General features: G+C 42.9%; 3 protein-coding genes across 7 annotated transcripts in view; 1 reads left to right on the forward strand and 2 right to left on the reverse strand.

Moving 5' to 3' along the window:
• The window catches only part of LOC135114860 (ATP-dependent RNA helicase A-like), a 26,086-nt gene extending 25,404 nt beyond the window's left edge, over positions 1-682 (reverse strand). The window contains exon 1 of the mRNA XM_064031030.1: positions 570-682. Coding sequence (XP_063887100.1) covers positions 570-667 — 98 coding nt within the window. The 5' untranslated portion in view covers positions 668-682. The remainder of the gene's footprint in view (positions 1-569) is intronic.
• The window catches only part of LOC135114856 (E3 ubiquitin-protein ligase RFWD3-like), a 6,862-nt gene extending 373 nt beyond the window's left edge, over positions 1-6,489 (forward strand). The window contains exons 2-10 of one of the 2 annotated variants that reach the window (XM_064031024.1): positions 178-241; positions 736-837; positions 1,138-1,196; positions 1,697-1,805; positions 1,946-2,043; positions 2,504-2,596; positions 2,894-2,977; positions 3,324-3,666; positions 4,212-6,489. In XM_064031024.1, coding sequence (XP_063887094.1) covers positions 178-241; positions 736-837; positions 1,138-1,196; positions 1,697-1,805; positions 1,946-2,043; positions 2,504-2,596; positions 2,894-2,977; positions 3,324-3,666; positions 4,212-5,719 — 2,460 coding nt within the window. In that variant the 3' untranslated portion in view covers positions 5,720-6,489. The remainder of the gene's footprint in view (positions 1-177; positions 242-735; positions 838-1,137; positions 1,197-1,696; positions 1,806-1,945; positions 2,044-2,503; positions 2,597-2,893; positions 2,978-3,323; positions 3,667-4,211) is intronic. The other variant, XM_064031025.1, reaches the window with a different exon arrangement.
• Positions 6,490-8,685: 2,196 nt separating this feature from the next.
• LOC135114855 (E3 ubiquitin-protein ligase RFWD3-like) lies at positions 8,686-19,069 on the reverse strand. Of its 4 annotated transcripts, none has more exons than XM_064031023.1 (10): positions 18,947-19,069; positions 14,936-14,999; positions 14,340-14,441; positions 13,981-14,039; positions 13,372-13,480; positions 13,134-13,195; positions 12,581-12,673; positions 12,200-12,283; positions 11,511-11,853; positions 8,686-10,965 (listed from the first exon to the last, which is right to left on the reverse strand). In XM_064031023.1, the coding sequence occupies exons 2-10, from the start codon at positions 14,952-14,954 to the stop codon at positions 9,455-9,457; spliced, it is 2,382 nt and encodes a 793-aa protein (XP_063887093.1). In that variant the 5' UTR covers positions 14,955-14,999; positions 18,947-19,069; the 3' UTR covers positions 8,686-9,454. The 4 variants fall into 4 exon arrangements, with proteins under 4 accessions (XP_063887093.1, XP_063887089.1, XP_063887091.1 ...); XM_064031019.1 differs by lacking the exon at positions 18,947-19,069 and adding an exon at positions 18,852-18,938; XM_064031021.1 differs by lacking the exon at positions 18,947-19,069 and adding an exon at positions 16,957-17,309.
• Between the last annotated feature and the right edge of the window lie 643 nt (positions 19,070-19,712).

Here is a 19,712-nt window from a genome sequence, read left to right on the forward strand (position 1 = left end):
TCAATCATGGTTAAAATTTGTCCCACTGGAAAAGGTAATTGTTACTCATGGTCAGTTTGAGGTTTCAGAGATATAGCAATTTCAAACTGGGTACATCTTTTTGTGAAGCACCCTGTATTCCAATTCTCTCCTTAACTCTGAATGAATAGTTAATATTCCCATGTTGCCTTTCCCCAGAGTGCAGCAGTATGTCAGCCTCCTTCAGCATGGACACATAGATACATGGAGCTTTTCCTGCAAGGTGGGTTATATTCTCATTTTAGACTCCACTTGTGAGCTTTGTTATGGAAGAAAAAGTTGGATGTATATTATTGGAATAACATTAGTGTTTTCATCAGAGAGAAGTTAGGTTGGTTTAAATTTAGATTCATTCAGTTAATTCGTTTCACTGCTGATCCCTTCATTGTGTAGATCATGATTTCAAGAGTCATCATATTTTTGCCCAGAAATAAACATTCAGTGTCTGGGAATAAATCAGTGATACCCAAAAGTTTATAATGAGGACATTCTACTCATAACAATGCCCACTATTGTTTTTAACTGGACATGGGAAGACATGGGACACTTACCTCACAGCTCGACAGGCTGCCTCTGCAAAATGCAAACACACAGGATTTTTTTTATCTTGAGTCTTCTTTCCCTTATCAGTTACTGTTGCATCTTCCATTAGAATCTTAGAGAACAACAGAAAAACTCCCAAAGTGTTGTGAAGTATCTATCTCTCTCTCTCTCCAGGCATGATGGCACAGCAGCACCTTCCCCTTGAGGCCATGGAGGTGGAGTATGACTCTGATGATACAGAGGTCATCGACATCACTCTGGAAGGGAATGAGGATGGTGAGAATGTTGCAGCAAATTGAATTATGGAATAATGAACACAGATTTTTATATTGTTATCTTCAGAGAAATGAAGAGTTACTAAATGAGAATGAAATAATTGGATCTTTCATTACTTTTGATATTCGGATAGGAAGAAGAGGAGGCTCTTCTGTTGTGGATGTTCCCTTGCAGCATCACAATGACATTGACAAGTAGATTGATTACTGCAGTATCATCATCAGAGTAGTACATTTTTTCATTGTCATTCTGCTCCTGAAGTTTCATTTAGAGGTTGATTGATATATACTGATGTTTCAGATGAAGGGGAGGAGGAGGAAGAAGGCAGCATAACTCCGAGTATTTATGAACTAGATATTGTAAGTACTTAGTTATTGCATAACACAGTTTAATGACACCAATTTTGAACTACTTATTATCATTTTCCTTTTTGTTACATGTTGCATACACTGCATCACAGCTGTGCACTAATGTGAACCACAACCAACACTCAAGGCAGATGTACTGCAGATGTACTCTTTCTTAGGTGATGTAGCTTTTGTAGCTCAGCACAGCTTTCTTTGTGTGAGGCAGTATTCTGCACTTGCAGTGTGGATGCTGGTTTCTCCATAAGGCCTTGACCAGTCTCCTTTTTCTTAAAAAGAAATTGTTTGATATCTCTGAACAGAGAAGTATGAGCCCCTCCAGCCCTTGCTATCAAGAACCAATTTATGATGAGTGCTGAAGCCTCTTGGTGGAGTAGTGTATTCAACCCTAATAAGGAATTTAACATTATGAATAAAATTTATCTTTCTTTTTATGTTCAAACTGAATTCTTGGTAATGCAATTTATCTTATCTTATGGCTTATGCAATCTTAGGAGGACGTAACGAGCCCTCAGCTTGGAAGAAGAAGAAGAACAACAGCAGCAGTGGCAGCAGCAACAGTGGCAGCAACAACAGCAGCATCAGTACATCAGCCAGGAAATAGTGAGGAGGATTTTGTTTACCTTGTTATTTGTTGAAAAGGCCAACCAAACAGCACAAATAACTGGGTCTGTTATTAATTGATAATTGGAATATTATTTTTTGCCATAGGAAAATATATTGGTTATCACTCTGCTCCTAAGGTTTTGTTGAGAGGCTGACCAGCACTGGTATTCCAGGTGAAGGGGAGGAAGCAGATGAGGAAGGCAGCAGAAGTCCCATCATTCAGGAACTGAGTTTTGTAAGTGGTTTAGTCACTGTATAATATTAAAGTGAATAATATATTGACATGCCAACATTGGAACCTTTCTACCATTTTCCTCTAAGGAGCAGAAGTTTGTATTAGACTTTTCTAATCCTCTTTTCTTAAGGTCTTGTTTATTGCAATTAAATAAAAAATTAGTATATTTGTATAATATGACAAAATTATCTGTCTTTGGTGCATCTATATACCAGGCTGAAGTCCTCCTTAGAGATGAGCTGCCACGTCTAAATAATAAAGATACAAAGGAATGAATTCCTATCCTCTCACTGTGTCTCTCTTTGTGACCATATATGATATGCATGGAATACAGTGGTAGTATTCTTCCAGCACAGTCATGGAGTGCATTGCCAGGCCATGGCCCTCCTGCCATGAGGATTATGACGAGTGAATTACAAATGTGGAATTTATGTTAAGGCTCCTGTAATCAAATTTTCAGGAAGATGTTAGGATCCCACAGTTTGGAAGAAGAACACCACCACCAGTGGAAGCAGCAGTGCAGCAGCAGGACTCCAGGGAGGGAAGTCAAATGGTCAGTGCTGCATTAGCTGAACTGTGTGCTGAAATCACTTTTATAGTGAGATCTCACATCTTACTTATTGTTGCCAGAGAGGACTGCTGATCACTAGAAATATTTTTAACTGTAACTGAACTAAGATTTTTGCCATTGTATAAAGTAGGAATCCATGAACTGCAGAAATTCATGGTTACACCCTAAACTACTGAAACAACTTATTAGATCTGATGTCTTAATCTTTTGTTGTTATTCCCATGTCTGGATAGAAAGATAACTGTTGCCTGTTGTAAAAATTGTTTCTAAATTACTCAGGAAAACACAGGGAACCCTGAAATCAGAAGACCAGCAACAGTGCAAGATGCAGATCTGGAAGAGGAGCAACAGGAGATTCAAGGGGTTAGTTTGACACAAGTTTAGTCTTATTTTTTTTTTATTTTCCTTACAAAGTCTTTGTTTTGTAACATCACATGTACCAAGATCAAAGTTCTAAAGGCAGCTTGTATAAAGCCAAGGGTTCTTAGTGCACAGCAGGTCTGACCATGGATGTGGTCAGTTGTTCTATTACTCAGGCCATCTTGGTGGGAGAACACATTTAGTCTGATTCCTCTCATAAAGCTTTGCTTGTGTAGTTGCACTTGTCTGACCACTGGAATGGCAGGCCTCTTCACCATGACAAGGTAGAGTTCCAGGTAACAAGCTCACTCGGGTCACAGAAAATGATACCCTTCTGTTTTGCCATCAGCTACAAGGACTGCACTCAGAAGCAGCAGCAGCAGAGGAACCACCACAGCCTGAGGAGCCACAGCATGCATCGTCCTCCTCTCAAGGGCTTCACAGTCCACACCCCTCACCTGCCCCTCCTCCCTCTGTGCCACCAGATAATTCTTGTACCCAGCAGCAAACCACACCACCACTCTCCAGCCAGAGCCAAGAAGCAAGGATTTCTGTTAGCCTTCCTGAAGGTGCTGGCCCTTCTGTTGAAGCTAGTGTTTCCAATCCAGCTGAAATGCTCATCCCCCCTGCAGTGGCTGGACCCAGTACCTCAGTTGTCCCCTTAAGCAGTACACCTAAGAAACAGTCTGCAGGTACTTCCTTGAGCCTCTCCTGCCTGGATTTACTTTTGTATTTGTTAGAGTCTTATAGGGTGTTTTGGTTCACTTTTGGAACTACTGTGACTTCATCCTTTTCTTGGAGGTCCATATGTTAATTTGTTCTGATGCTGGTTTCTAAGGATAGAAGAGTTGCCAGTCTTTGCTACATGTAAACTTTATTCTTGCATATTCCAGTCTTTTTCATCTCACAGCCCTTAGTTCCTTTTTACTTTCATTCCATATCCAACTTTTTTGTCAGTATTAGTAATGTAGTACTATCATCTAATTCTTAGTTTTCCTACTGTCCTTTAAATTCTTGATACAATAAAGGAGCTGTCATAAGTTTGTACTCAGCAAACATTTCCTGTCATAAGTCAGGCCTGAACAGTTTAGCCATCTTCATGCATGTTGAGGCAAGGTCTTTGTTTTGCTAACTAGATGTGTAACTACATAGGTATGTAATTCTGAACATACCCATTGAGTTTTACTGTTCCTTGTTCAATGCATTGTAAGTTATGAGGGTGCATGTTGTGCTTCAGATGCAGCCCCAGCTCCACCCTCTCCAGAAAGTGAAGATGAAGGACAGACCTGCCCCATCTGTTTTGATCCATGGACCAACAAGGGCGATCATCGCCTCTCCTCCCTCAAGTGTGGCCATCTGTTTGGCTATGAATGCATCTCCAAGTGGCTTCAAGGAAGTACCAAAAGAAACAGGGGAAAATGCCCCCAGTGTAATGCCAAGGTTACCAAGAAGGACATCCGGATCATCTATGCCAAGAACATAAAGGTGCTGGACACAACTGAGAAGATGATCATGAAGGAGTTGGAAAAAGAGCGAGAGGAGAAGCGAAGGTTGGAAGTTGAACATGCTCAGACCAAGCTAAAGTACGAACTGAAAAGCCAGCTAGTGGTGAAGCTGCAGGAGGAATTGAAGATGCTGAAGGCATCAGCCTTGGGAACAGGTCATTTAGGGGTGTCATCTTCCAAGGCAGGAGAGTCCAGCAGTCTCAAGAAGAGGTTGGTGTTCAGGGAGTGGCTGGACGTGTGTCGGGAGGGTGGCTGTCGTGTGATGGCCCACAATGAATGGCTGAGCATGCTGGTGGTGTCCATGCCCAGCCAGGTGGGCATGTTTCCTGGGTATGGTGTTAAGAAGATCAACCTGCTGGACTTACGGGTAGACCGCTATGTGCCGCTACATCAGAAGCAGATCCGGGACCTGGCATTCAACCCAGCCAAGCACGACCTGCTCCTCTCGGTGGGAATGGATCGAATGGTCAAGATCACCAACATCTGTTCCAATGCACCTGTGGCACATTTCATTGCCTCAGCTCCCCTGTGGTGCTGCTCCTGGAGTACCACCGAGATCACTGTGTTCTATGTGGGTACTGCCTCTGGCCACCTACAGCAGTATGACACCCGGGACACATCAGGCCCTGTGGCCACCATTGAGCTGCCTGGCTCAGGTCCGGCCGTCTCCATGACATATATCCACCCGGGGCCAGAGTCCTCCCTGACATGGGGTGGTCTGTTGGTGGCCCATTTACAGTCGTGCTTTTTTGTGGAGGCTGGGATGCCAGGAGAGGCCAAGAGTCACCAGCTGCCCCTGGACGGCACCTTCACCTCAATGTCATGTGAGGGTGATACCTGCCATGTGCTAGTGTCCTGCCGTCCCTCACAGCGCTACCCACACGCCCGCCATGCTGTGTGTCTTCTGCAGCAAGTGACAGCTTCTTTGGAGGAAGGTGGGGGACAGAGGCGGACAGTGACAACCCAGCCAGTACACACCTTCCAGGGGGGCACCACTCAGAAGGTGCTGACTCGCTCCATACTGACACGCCCACCTTTCCCAGGCTACAGTCCGTTGGTGTGTGCTAGTGATGAGTCCACTCAGAGCATTTATGTCTGGGAACTCAGCTCCATGAACTGTCTGCAGCAACTGCGGTACTCAGACATCGTGGTGGATCTGCTGCAGGTGACCATTGGGGAGACTCCCCACCTGGTGGCACTCACCGAGAAAGGTGTGAGGCTATACCGCTGGGATAACTAGTGTAGGCACGATGGAGGGAGGGGGCCAGTACCAAAATGGCTTGTGACCTCACTGGTGGAGAAGGTGGATTTGCCACATTACATTATCTTTGATTTGAATGTCAGCCTCTCCTTGCTCCCAGCCGTGTGTCAGTAGCACAGTTGGTGATGGCTTAACTATGGCCTGAAGAGAAACCTGGATGTACCTTACTTGCTTCTTGATATCTTCACCAGGCTTGTGGCCACTTCTTTCAGGCCAACTGATAACTTGGTCATTCCTGTCAAGTCTTTCCAGGTCTTCAGTTTGGATACAATTGCTAGCTAGAAATAGACATATATAATACATATAATGTAACTATTCAAACAAGGAAGGTCTGACTTTCAGATTTTTTAATTGAAAAGTGTGTTTTCATTCTTTTACACTATGTGTAGGATCAACATCCAGAATTTTTATTCTTTTTACCCTTTAGGATGCAGAGCCCTTACTGGTCCAGGCACCGGGGCTTTGTGAGGCAGCCCCTCTAAATAAATCTGCTGCTGCTTGGAGTATAGAATGATTAATAAAGATGATAATAATATTGATTACATTGAAGATATTTTAAGAGGATGATTATCATCTGTGTGATGACATCACTTGCAGGCCAGGGTTGCTTGAGGTCACCAAGTCACAAGAGTTTCCCAAATTTATTAGAAGCGATTGCAGAGTAAATTGTATTTTTTTAATGTATACATTACGGGATGTGTAAATATGTACTTTTCTATTGAATTTTCATAAAAAATTAACCTGAGAACCAGGATTGTTTGAAGAACCTTTCCATAGGCTAGATTCTTCCTTCCCTATGACTTTCATAGTTATTAGAGGACACTGCTCTGATGTGGACTGGCTGATGTGCATTGATATGCATGAACTACAACATTACTTCCCTCCACAGGTGTTATCCAAGCTCTTTGACCAGTGTGTCCAAATTAGTGAGACAGAAAATGGATATGATTAGAACAATAAATTATTATTATAAATAAGGTTACATATGAGGCGCGCGGTGCAACAACGACGTAACCGTGAAATTTGAGATTTTGTGTTTTTGCCTGCTCCGTGTGGTAGAAGGGTGTAAAAGTCTCGTGGTGATGTCGGCCAAGTCATATTCGACCATCTAAGCACCTGTACTAAGGCTCAAAGTCGAGCGTAGTGCGGAGAAAATTTCTCTGGACTAACATCTCGAAAGCGGTACAACAACTACGCAACCTGCTCCTCCCAGCCTCACGTGCGTATGGCCAATCAGCGGCGCGGTTGCAGCCGCCCGGCGCGGGCGAGCCAATCACAGCACCGCTGCCATGTTTACCAGCCTATGTGTAATAGGCTCTAACACATTATTAACAAATGAAAACAATATCGGGAAAAAAAATTATTACCTACGGTATACGCGTTAATTAACGCGTAAGTCATCCACCCAAAATCGTCACCTATTACTTCGAAACCTACATCCCCAAACAGAACTACCCAAGACCTTTCAAATGATGTATAATACTTACTTATTTAAGGGTATCCTATTGTGCGCAATCAGTTTTAACTTTGAGCGCGTTTTTCTCGAAACTTCCATTTCTCGGTTACGTCGTTGTTGCACCGCGCACCGCTTGTAGCCGTCAAAGCTCATCACCATGTCGTCCTCAACACCCTTCTCCTCACACCACTGCTCGAAGAGGGAGTAACAGTGGGCCTGGGTGAAGTCGGGAGGCAGGTACATCTTGTTGCGTGACTTGGCACGGGAGTAGTGTGACGAGCAGAGAGGAAGGGACCTGATGTGCTCCTGTGCAAGCCGCTCGACGTCGTCACGTTTCTTGTTGTGAGGGTGGCCGTGAGTCCCGCGCTGGTCGCCTGCAGCCACACCTGTGTCCCCCAACTTCTTGAGGACAGTAAGGACTCGCTTGTCACTTAGGGCGTGGATGCTAAGAAACGCCTTCTTGCAGACGACCACCCTCTTGCTGTCGACGTTCACACCGTACTCCAGCGTCGCCTTCCTCCTGCTGCCAGCTCCCACACCCGATGTCTTCACCTCCTTCGACAGGACCATGGTGACGATGTAGGCTGACTGCGCGTTGTAGTCCCCCATCTTCCAGTACTCGGAGAAGATACGCTGCACAGCTTCCTCTCCAAGCTTCAGGAAGCAGCCCTTAGGACACCCACATGGTGGTCCAACCTGCTTCGCCGCCACAGTCTTCCCCGTGTTCAGCCCCACGTATTCCTGCCCGGAGTTCCTCTTCCTCTTAGCCAGGTTCCTCTTCCACTGCGTCTCATCCCTCCTCTTCCTCATCTGCAGCTCGTCCCCTGGACCTTCAGGACGCTCTTCCACGGCAGGAACGGAGGTAGAAGTGCTGGGAGAAGCCATAGTTGCGTGTGGATGAGCACATGATGAGTGTGTTGTCACCATGGCAACGGCGCTGGTAAACATGGCAGCGGTGCTGTGATTGGCTCGCCCGCGCCGGGCGGCTGCAACCGCGCCGCTGATTGGCCATACGCACGTGAGGCTGGGAGGAGCAGGTTGCGTAGTTGTTGTACCGCTTTCGAGATGTTAGTCCAGAGAAATTTTCTCCGCACTACGCTCGACTTTGAGCCTTAGTACAGGTGCTTAGATGGTCGAATATGACTTGGCCGACATCACCACGAGACTTTTACACCCTTCTACCACACGGAGCAGGCAATAACACGAAATCTCAAATTTCACGGTTACGTCGTTGTTGCACCGCGCGCCTCATATGTAACCTTATTTATAATAATAATTTATTGTTCTAATCATATCCATTTTCTGTCTCACTAATTTGGACACACTGGTCAAAGAGCTTGGATAACACCTGTGGAGGGAAGTAATATTGTAGTTCATGCATATCAATGCACATCAGCCAGTCCACATCAGAGCAGTGTCCTCTAATAAATATGAAAGTCATAGGGAAGGAAGAATCTAGCCTATGGAAAGGTTCTTCAAACAATCCTGGTTCTCAGGTTAATTTTTTATGAAAATTCAATAGAAAAGTACATATTTACACATCCCGTAATGTTTACATTAAAAAAATACAATTTACTCTGCAATCGCTTCTAATAAATTTGGGAAACTCTTGTGACTTGGTGACCTCAAGCAACCCTGGCCTGCAAGTGATGTCATCACACAGATGATGATCATCCTCTTAAAATATCTTCAATGTAATCAATATTATTATCATCTTTATTAATCATTCTATACTCCAAGCAGCAGCAGATTTATTTAGAGGGGCTGCCTCACAAAGCCCCGGTGCCTGGACCAGTAAGGGCTCTGCATCCTAAAGGGTAAAAAGAATAAAAATTCTGGATGTTGATCCTACACATAGTGTAAAAGAATGAAAACACACTTTTCAATTAAAAAATCTGAAAGTCAGACCTTCCTTGTTTGAATAGTTACATTATATGTATTATATATGTCTATTTCTAGCTAGCAATTGTATCCAAACTGAAGACCTGGAAAGACTTGACAGGAATGACCAAGTTATCAGTTGGCCTGAAAGAAGTGGCCACAAGCCTGGTGAAGATATCAAGAAGCAAGTAAGGTACATCCAGGTTTCTCTTCAGGCCATAGTTAAGCCATCACCAACTGTGCTACTGACACACGGCTGGGAGCAAGGAGAGGCTGACATTCAAATCAAAGATAATGTAATGTGGCAAATCCACCTTCTCCACCAGTGAGGTCACAAGCCATTTTGGTACTGGCCCCCTCCCTCCATCGTGCCTACACTAGTTATCCCAGCGGTATAGCCTCACACCTTTCTCGGTGAGTGCCACCAGGTGGGGAGTCTCCCCAATGGTCACCTGCAGCAGATCCACCACGATGTCTGAGTACCGCAGTTGCTGCAGACAGTTCATGGAGCTGAGTTCCCAGACATAAATGCTCTGAGTGGACTCATCACTAGCACACACCAACGGACTGTAGCCTGGGAAAGGTGGGCGTGTCAGTATGGAGCGAGTCAGCACCTTCTGAGTGGTGCCCCCCTGGAAGGTGTGTACTGGCTGGGTTGTCACTGTCCGCCTCTGTCCCCCACCTTCCTCCAAAGAAGCTGTCACTTGCTGCAGAAGACACACAGCATGGCGGGCGTGTGGGTAGCGCTGTGAGGGACGGCAGGACACTAGCACATGGCAGGTATCACCCTCACATGACACTGAGGTGAAGGTGCCGTCCAGGGGCAGCTGGTGACTCTTGGCCTCTCCTGGCATCCCAGCCTCCACAAAAAAGCACGACTGTAAACGGGCCACCAACAGACCACCCCATGTCAGGGAGGACTCTGGCCCCGGGTGGATATATGTCATGGAGACGGCCGGACCTGAGCCAGGCAGCTCAATGGTGGCCACAGGGCCTGATGTGTCCCGGGTGTCATACTGCTGTAGGTGGCCAGAGGCAGTACCCACATAGAACACAGTGATCTCGGTGGTACTCCAGGAGCAGCACCACAGGGGAGCTGAGGCAATGAAATGTGCCACAGGTGCATTGGAACAGATGTTGGTGATCTTGACCATTCGATCCATTCCCACCGAGAGGAGCAGGTCGTGCTTGGCTGGGTTGAATGCCAGGTCCCGGATCTGCTTCTGATGTAGCGGCACGTAGCGGTCTACCCGTAAGTCCAGCAGGTTGATCTTCTTAACACCATACCCAGGAAACATGCCCACCTGGCTGGGCATGGACACCACCAGCATGCTCAGCCATTCATTGTGGGCCATCACACGACAGCCACCTTCCCGACACACGTCCAGCCACTCCCTGAACACCAACCTCTTCTTGAGACTGCTGGACTCTCCTGCCTTGGAAGATGACACCCCTAAATGACCTGTTCCCAAGGCTGATGCCTTCAGCATCTTCAATTCCTCCTGCAGCTTCACCACTAGCTGGCTTTTCAGTTCGTACTTTAGCTTGGTCTGAGCATGTTCAACTTCCAACCTTCGCTTCTCCTCTCGCTCTTTTTCCAACTCCTTCATGATCATCTCCTTCTCAGTTGTGTCCAGCACCTTTATGTTCTTGGCATAGATGATCCGGATGTCCTTCTTGGTAACCTTGGCATTACACTGGGGGCATTTTCCCCTGTTTCTTTTGGTACTTCCTTGAAGCCACTTGGAGATGCATTCATAGCCAAACAGATGGCCACACTTGAGGGAGGAGAGGCGATGATCGCCCTTGTTGGTCCATGGATCAAAACAGATGGGGCAGGTCTGTCCTTCATCTTCACTTTCTGGAGAGGGTGGAGCTGGGGCTGCATCTGAAGCACAACATGCACCCTCATAACTTACAATGCATTGAACAAGGAACAGTAAAACTCAATGGGTATGTTCAGAATTACATACCTATGTAGTTACACATCTAGTTAGCAAAACAAAGACCTTGCCTCAACATGCATGAAGATGGCTAAACTGTTCAGGCCTGACTTATGACAGGAAATGTTTGCTGAGTACAAACTTATGACAGCTCCTTTATTGTATCAAGAATTTAAAGGACAGTAGGAAAACTAAGAATTAGATGATAGTACTACATTACTAATACTGACAAAAAAGTTGGATATGGAATGAAAGTAAAAAGGAACTAAGGGCTGTGAGATGAAAAAGACTGGAATATGCAAGAATAAAGTTTACATGTAGCAAAGACTGGCAACTCTTCTATCCTTAGAAACCAGCATCAGAACAAATTAACATATGGACCTCCAAGAAAAGGATGAAGTCACAGTAGTTCCAAAAGTGAACCAAAACACCCTATAAGACTCTAACAAATACAAAAGTAAATCCAGGCAGGAGAGGCTCAAGGAAGTACCTGCAGACTGTTTCTTAGGTGTACTGCTTAAGGGGACAACTGAGGTACTGGGTCCAGCCACTGCAGGGGGGATGAGCATTTCAGCTGGATTGGAAACACTAGCTTCAACAGAAGGGCCAGCACCTTCAGGAAGGCTAACAGAAATCCTTGCTTCTTGGCTCTGGCTGGAGAGTGGTGGTGTGGTTTGCTGCTGGGTACAAGAATTATCTGGTGGCACAGAGGGAGGAGGGGCAGGTGAGGGGTGTGGACTGTGAAGCCCTTGAGAGGAGGACGATGCATGCTGTGGCTCCTCAGGCTGTGGTGGTTCCTCTGCTGCTGCTGCTTCTGAGTGCAGTCCTTGTAGCTGATGGCAAAACAGAAGGGTATCATTTTCTGTGACCCGAGTGAGCTTGTTACCTGGAACTCTACCTTGTCATGGTGAAGAGGCCTGCCATTCCAGTGGTCAGACAAGTGCAACTACACAAGCAAAGCTTTATGAGAGGAATCAGACTAAATGTGTTCTCCCACCAAGATGGCCTGAGTAATAGAACAACTGACCACATCCATGGTCAGACCTGCTGTGCACTAAGAACCCTTGGCTTTATACAAGCTGCCTTTAGAACTTTGATCTTGGTACATGTGATGTTACAAAACAAAGACTTTGTAAGGAAAATAAAAAAAAAATAAGACTAAACTTGTGTCAAACTAACCCCTTGAATCTCCTGTTGCTCCTCTTCCAGATCTGCATCTTGCACTGTTGCTGGTCTTCTGATTTCAGGGTTCCCTGTGTTTTCCTGAGTAATTTAGAAACAATTTTTACAACAGGCAACAGTTATCTTTCTATCCAGACATGGGAATAACAACAAAAGATTAAGACATCAGATCTAATAAGTTGTTTCAGTAGTTTAGGGTGTAACCATGAATTTCTGCAGTTCATGGATTCCTACTTTATACAATGGCAAAAATCTTAGTTCAGTTACAGTTAAAAATATTTCTAGTGATCAGCAGTCCTCTCTGGCAACAATAAGTAAGATGTGAGATCTCACTATAAAAGTGATTTCAGCACACAGTTCAGCTAATGCAGCACTGACCATTTGACTTCCCTCCCTGGAGTCCTGCTGCTGCACTGCTGCTTCCACTGGTGGTGGTGTTCTTCTTCCAAACTGTGGGATCCTAACATCTTCCTGAAAATTTGATTACAGGAGCCTTAACATAAATTCCACATTTGTAATTCACTCGTCATAATCCTCATGGCAGGAGGGCCATGGCCTGGCAATGCACTCCATGACTGTGCTGGAAGAATACTACCACTGTATTCCATGCATATCATATATGGTCACAAAGAGAGACACAGTGAGAGGATAGGAATTCATTCCTTTGTATCTTTATTATTTAGACGTGGCAGCTCATCTCTAAGGAGGACTTCAGCCTGGTATATAGATGCACCAAAGACAGATAATTTTGTCATATTATACAAATATACTAATTTTTTATTTAATTGCAATAAACAAGACCTTAAGAAAAGAGGATTAGAAAAGTCTAATACAAACTTCTGCTCCTTAGAGGAAAATGGTAGAAAGGTTCCAATGTTGGCATGTCAATATATTATTCACTTTAATATTATACAGTGACTAAACCACTTACAAAACTCAGTTCCTGAATGATGGGACTTCTGCTGCCTTCCTCATCTGCTTCCTCCCCTTCACCTGAAATACCAGTGCTGGTCAGCCTCTCAACAAAACCTTAGGAGCAGAGTGATAACCAATATATTTTCCTATGGCAAAAAATAATATTCCAATTATCAATTAATAACAGACCCAGTTATTTGTGCTGTTTGGTTGGCCTTTTCAACAAATAACAAGGTAAACAAAATCCTCCTCACTATTTCCTGGCTGATGTACTGATGCTGCTGTTGTTGCTGCCACTGTTGCTGCTGCCACTGCTGCTGTTGTTCTTCTTCTTCTTCCAAGCTGAGGGCTCGTTACGTCCTCCTAAGATTGCATAAGCCATAAGATAAGATAAATTGCATTACCAAGAATTCAGTTTGAACATAAAAAGAAAGATAAATTTTATTCATAATGTTAAATTCCTTATTAGGGTTGAATACACTACTCCACCAAGAGGCTTCAGCACTCATCATAAATTGGTTCTTGATAGCAAGGGCTGGAGGGGCTAATACTTCTCTGTTCAGAGATATCAAACAATTTCTTTTTAAGAAAAAGGAGACTGGTCAAGGCCTTATGGAGAAACCAGCATCCACACTGCAAGTGCAGAATACTGCCCCACACAAAGAAAGCTGTGCTGAGCTACAAAAGCTACATCACCTAAGAAAGAGTACATCTGCAGTACATCTGCCTTGAGTGTTGGTTGTGGTTCACATTAGTGCACAGCTGTGATGCAGTGTATGCAACATGTAACAAAAAGGAAAATGATAATAAGTAGTTCAAAATTGGTGTCATTAAACTGTGTTATGCAATAACTAAGTACTTACAATATCTAGTTCATAAATACTCGGAGTTATGCTGCCTTCTTCCTCCTCCTCCCCTTCATCTGAAACATCAGTATATATCAATCAACCTCTAAATGAAACTTCAGGAGCAGAATGACAATGAAAAAATGTACTACTCTGATGATGATACTGCAGTAATCAATCTACTTGTCAATGTCATTGTGATGCTGCAAGGGAACATCCACAACAGAAGAGCCTCCTCTTCTTCCTATCCGAATATCAAAAGTAATGAAAGATCCAATTATTTCATTCTCATTTAGTAACTCTTCATTTCTCTGAAGATAACAATATAAAAATCTGTGTTCATTATTCCATAATTCAATTTGCTGCAACATTCTCACCATCCTCATTCCCTTCCAGAGTGATGTCGATGACCTCTGTATCATCAGAGTCATACTCCACCTCCATGGCCTCAAGGGGAAGGTGCTGCTGTGCCATCATGCCTGGAGAGAGAGAGAGATAGATACTTCACAACACTTTGGGAGTTTTTCTGTTGTTCTCTAAGATTCTAATGGAAGATGCAACAGTAACTGATAAGGGAAAGAAGACTCAAGATAAAAAAAATCCTGTGTGTTTGCATTTTGCAGAGGCAGCCTGTCGAGCTGTGAGGTAAGTGTCCCATGTCTTCCCATGTCCAGTTAAAAACAATAGTGGGCATTGTTATGAGTAGAATGTCCTCATTATAAACTTTTGGGTATCACTGATTTATTCCCAGACACTGAATGTTTATTTCTGGGCAAAAATATGATGACTCTTGAAATCATGATCTACACAATGAAGGGATCAGCAGTGAAACGAATTAACTGAATGAATCTAAATTTAAACCAACCTAACTTCTCTCTGATGAAAACACTAATGTTATTCCAATAATATACATCCAACTTTTTCTTCCATAACAAAGCTCACAAGTGGAGTCTAAAATGAGAATATAACCCACCTTGCAGGAAAAGCTCCATGTATCTATATGTCCATGCTGAAGGAGGCTGACATACTGCTGCACTCTGGGGAAAGGCAACATGGGAATATTAACTATTCATTCAGAGTTAAGGAGAGAATTGGAATACAGGGTGCTTCACAAAAAGATGTACCCAGTTTGAAATTGCTATATCTCTGAAACCTCAAACTGACCATGAGTAACAATTACCTTTTCCAGTGGGACAAATTTTAACCATGATTGATTCATAGTTGCTGAAATATGTCAAATTGGGTCCGTAATTCTAAAACATCCTGTGTTATCAAGGAAATGTATAAGACCATTAGACAGACAATCTTACCAATAGCAGCTCCTCATGGAGCAGGTAAATTATGTGCATATGGTGATGAATACTCACTGTAAAACACATGTGTGAGGGTTTTGTGTTGGGGGTCATGTGTGGTTATGTTACAGTGACATGCACTGCATCACAAATGCTGATGCCATATCAATGAAGCTCGCTTGGAAGGATACAGTGTAATGCGTGTATTCGTATGCTGGTTTTCAGTATGGAATGGTACAAGCTCTCTTGTATCTCTCATTCAGCCAATGAAAGCTATACTTTTAATAATGTATTAGAATGTCATTAAATGTCATTTACTTTCGGCCAATACATCAGTTAGTCTTGGCCAATCACCACATGTATACACGATGTCTGTGGTAGTCAGCCAGCTAACTGCAAGGGTACCCAGTGTCACAATGGTAGCTGAGTGCAGTGGACATAAATTTAAATACCAGGATTTTATTGTGCAGTTCCATAAGCAAGATGACTTTGGTGTACATTTCTTAAGATGGCATGGTGTTTTGCCAAAATCAATTGAGTACTGAACACTCGGTGGTGCCAGTACCCTTTGAGGATGAGGAAGAGCTTGACCAATCACACCCTGGACTTTTCACTTCCTTTTTAAAGTATTTGGTTGGTTAGGTTAAATTAGGTTAGTGTCCTCAAGGGAGAGGGTTACATTAGTGCCTTTAAGGGGGTAGAGTCCAAGGAGGGATGAAACACTCCCAGTTAGGTTACGTTAGTGTCCATAAGTGGGATTCCAGGGGCTGCTCAGTTAGGTTAGGTTAGTGTCCTTAAGGAGGAATTCATAGAGGAGCAAAGCCCCCTAGTTAGGTTAGGTTATTGTCCAGGGGTGGTGAAGACCCCATGATTAGATTAAGTTATGTTACATAGGGAGAGGGGGTGTCCAGTTAGGTTAGGTGAGGTAAAGTTAGGTTGAGCTAGAAAGTTTTCAAAATATGACATCTCATCCTTAAACCTTTCCACAATTGTCCAAATTTGGCTTCTCCCACCCTAAAAGCCTATTTTCCGACCAAGTCCCCAAGCTTGTTGAGGATTGAGAAGAAAAGAAGACAGGATGTATTATGTTGAACGGCAATTTTACCTGTTAGGATAGTGTAGCAGTGGGTATGGGGGCAGAACATCCCCAATTAACAAGTTAGTAATTTCATAAAGGTTAAAATAGCGTAGTGGAGATATGGGGTGCAGATATTCCATTTGTTGACTAATATTTAAGGATTATCCCCCTAAGCGTTGTTTTTCTCCTTACACTTTTAAGGTTATCAAATTTGGCCTATTTCGGCCTCCCCCACCCTAAAACCCTGCTTTCTCACAAGGTCCCCAAGATTGCTTGTTCTGAAGACAGGCAGCAATAGAATACATAAAGAGTCGCTATTTGTAAGATTTATCCACTAGACAAGTTGGAGAGAGAAAAAGGCAGATGAATTACGCAAGGCAGCGCTCTCTCCATACATTACTACTTACGTTCTCAGCTTTGGTATGTAATGCAAGATATTACCAATGGACGAAATCAAAGAACCCATATATCCTTTATTTGCAAGGGCCAGTGGAATTGAGGCATCCCAAACTCCACTAACCCTAAGATAACCCGCTCTACTTATCACTGCCTCCGCCTCACATGACCATAAAAATAAACCACCACGTAATGTGTCAGCTAGAGTTGAGTGTCACCATCTCTTACCTAAAGTCAACAAGTAACTGGTTCAGGTTGTGGGAGACGTTTGGGCGCTGGAAACACTCATATATCACAGGTTAGGTAAAAGCTCCTTTGCGCGCTCTGTTTGTGTTTACCATTTGCCAGAGAGAACATGTCTTGGTCTCTCCTTTTCATGGCTAACACGTGTATTTGGCGAAAAAACGACGAGGAAATGACTAAACGACTAATAAATCAACTGAAAAAGCTTCCCATATGTTCTCATATGGGTTAGAAATATATGTCTTTCTCTAAAGTTCGATACAGTAGTTTAAATGAAAATGCAAGACCCGTATTTTCAGACGATTTGCTCCCTCACTACGACGATTTTCAAACGCCACAGGGATGATTGGCCGAGTTCTCAAGAAATTTCCCCCGTTATAGTGTAGAAACCTTGTTAATCTGTCACTAGAACCATAAAACATCCCTAAAAACATTAAAAAACTGCGCAGCTTCAACTAGAGTCTTTTGAATTAATGTAGTGGATTTGCGGGGTAGAAGTTTTTCAGAACATGGTATATGATGTCAGTTTTAGGGAGTTGGTAGGTTAGGATAAGGTTAGTTGCTTGGTGGCAGGGCCTTCTCTTGCTGTACGGTTGCATAAGGACCCTGAGGCCACCAAGGACCCTCAAACTGCCATTATTATTATTATTATTATTATTATTATTATTATTATTATTATTATTATTATTAAAATGTGTGGTGAGTATCGATAAATCCACTGAAATTCTGATTAATCTCCAAAAAATTATTTATTTTTATTTATTTATTGTTATTATTATTATTATTATTATTATTATTATTATTATTATTATTATTATTATTATTGTATTTTTTTATGAATTTTGCTGTATTCTCCTGAAATTTAGACCAGGGCTCCAGAACGCTTCCTGCACCTACATACGTGTGGTGCTTTGCACCACACGTATGTACAGCTGAGGCTGTACGCGACGTCACCATGGCAGCCTAGGCCATTCAGCCATCAGTCAGTGGTCACCAAGGATGTAGAATCCTTGGTGGCGACTGAGGAGCGACTGTAATGTGGCGTCGAAAAGAATATACATTTCTGGTGCCGAGAAAAAAAAAAAAAAAAAAAGAAACCTGAAGAAGATAAACGCTCATAGAGCAAAGGTAAGACATTCATGGTGTTGATTTCCTGTTGTATTTATTTATTTATTATTTTTCCTGGGACATCTTCATTGGATTTTTTTATTTTTCTATTTCTACTTATATTTCAATATTCTAGGAAATAATACCTTTACATATAGCATATAATGTGGAGGGTGTATTTCATCTCTTAATTTTAAGGGTAATTTTTAGTCTGTGCTCTTTACTTTTCGCTTTCTCTCACGACGACACCTAGTTAAGGCTTTCTGTCGTTCTCTCTCATGGGTAAACTATGGTATAATAATAGTAATAATAATGATAATAATAATAATAATAATAATAATAATAATAATAATAATAATAATTATAATAACAATAATAATTGTTATCGTCATGATGTGCTTATAATTTACATTTATACCGCTGATGTGAACCAACTGACAACAGACCCATCAAGTCTGCAACTGGCACTTCAGTAATTATTTAGCTGTAGTCTAGTCGTTACAATATGTATGTTATGGCTTTTAAGAGAGAGAGAGAGAGAGAGAGAGAGAGAGAGAGAGAGAGAGAGAGAGAGAGAGAGAGAGAGAGAGAGAGAGAGAGAGAGAGAGAGAGAGAGTACTAAAACGAGTGAATGAGATCCTGTGGAGGTCATTAAATGCTCACATATATATTATGTACATTTAAGTTCGGGTTCATCTCGATGTTTGAGACTGCATGATGGCATTCTTCACATTACCTAGCAGCTCGGACATGTGCGGGATGTTATTACGTACCTTACGGGCTACAAGTTTTCCAACCGGAGTATTTAAGGTCGACACTGTTCTCATGGCAAAAGACGGGATCATCGTTCATCTCACACCTCTCTTACCACATGTTATGGAAGAATTTATGCTGCTTATATTTCACGAGGTCAGGTAATGAAGAGTATCCCAGCTCAGCGTAACAAAAGCCGTACAAAAGTGAGGACACAAATGACGCGTCAAACAGACTGCGCTTCACTTTGAATGGCACATCGTTATGTTTTCGTGTAAAGGAGACAAATTTCAACACGCGACATCATTTCTTTTGTACGTGTAGCTTCACCACAGGAAGGGGCTCCCCAGGTACACGTAACCATCAAAGTGTAACACCACCAACCCGTCCACGTATAGTGGCTCTGCGTCTCCTGGCTCGCCGTTTATAACAAAGAATTTTGTTTTAGTTGCAATTACTTTTATTCCATAATTTCTACAAAACTCATTCAATATCCCAATCTTTCTCTGTAAATTTGTTTTCGTTGTGGATATTACTACCGGGTCATCAATATACAACAATAAATATAATAATTCTTTAAGTGTCTATGGTTCACATCTGATCTTCATATTTTTTTTTTTTTTATGAACTCATCTATATAAATTATGAATATGAGGCATGATGTCGATAGACCCTGCCTGACACCAACAATGAAGGTCACAACTGCACAACTCGCAATACTCTCGGTTACACGATACATCACCACTATGGCTGCATCACCATCCCTCTCCCAAGATGCTTAAAGAGACACTGCTACTGTATCATAATCATGTTAAAGAAAGTAGGCTAACATATTAACGAATTCAATTTTTTTCCTCTTTAAAGTCCAACAGATTAATACA

This window comes from Scylla paramamosain, chromosome 28 (assembly GCF_035594125.1).
Source record: "Scylla paramamosain isolate STU-SP2022 chromosome 28, ASM3559412v1, whole genome shotgun sequence".
Classification (NCBI taxonomy): Eukaryota; Metazoa; Arthropoda; class Malacostraca; order Decapoda; family Portunidae; genus Scylla; species Scylla paramamosain.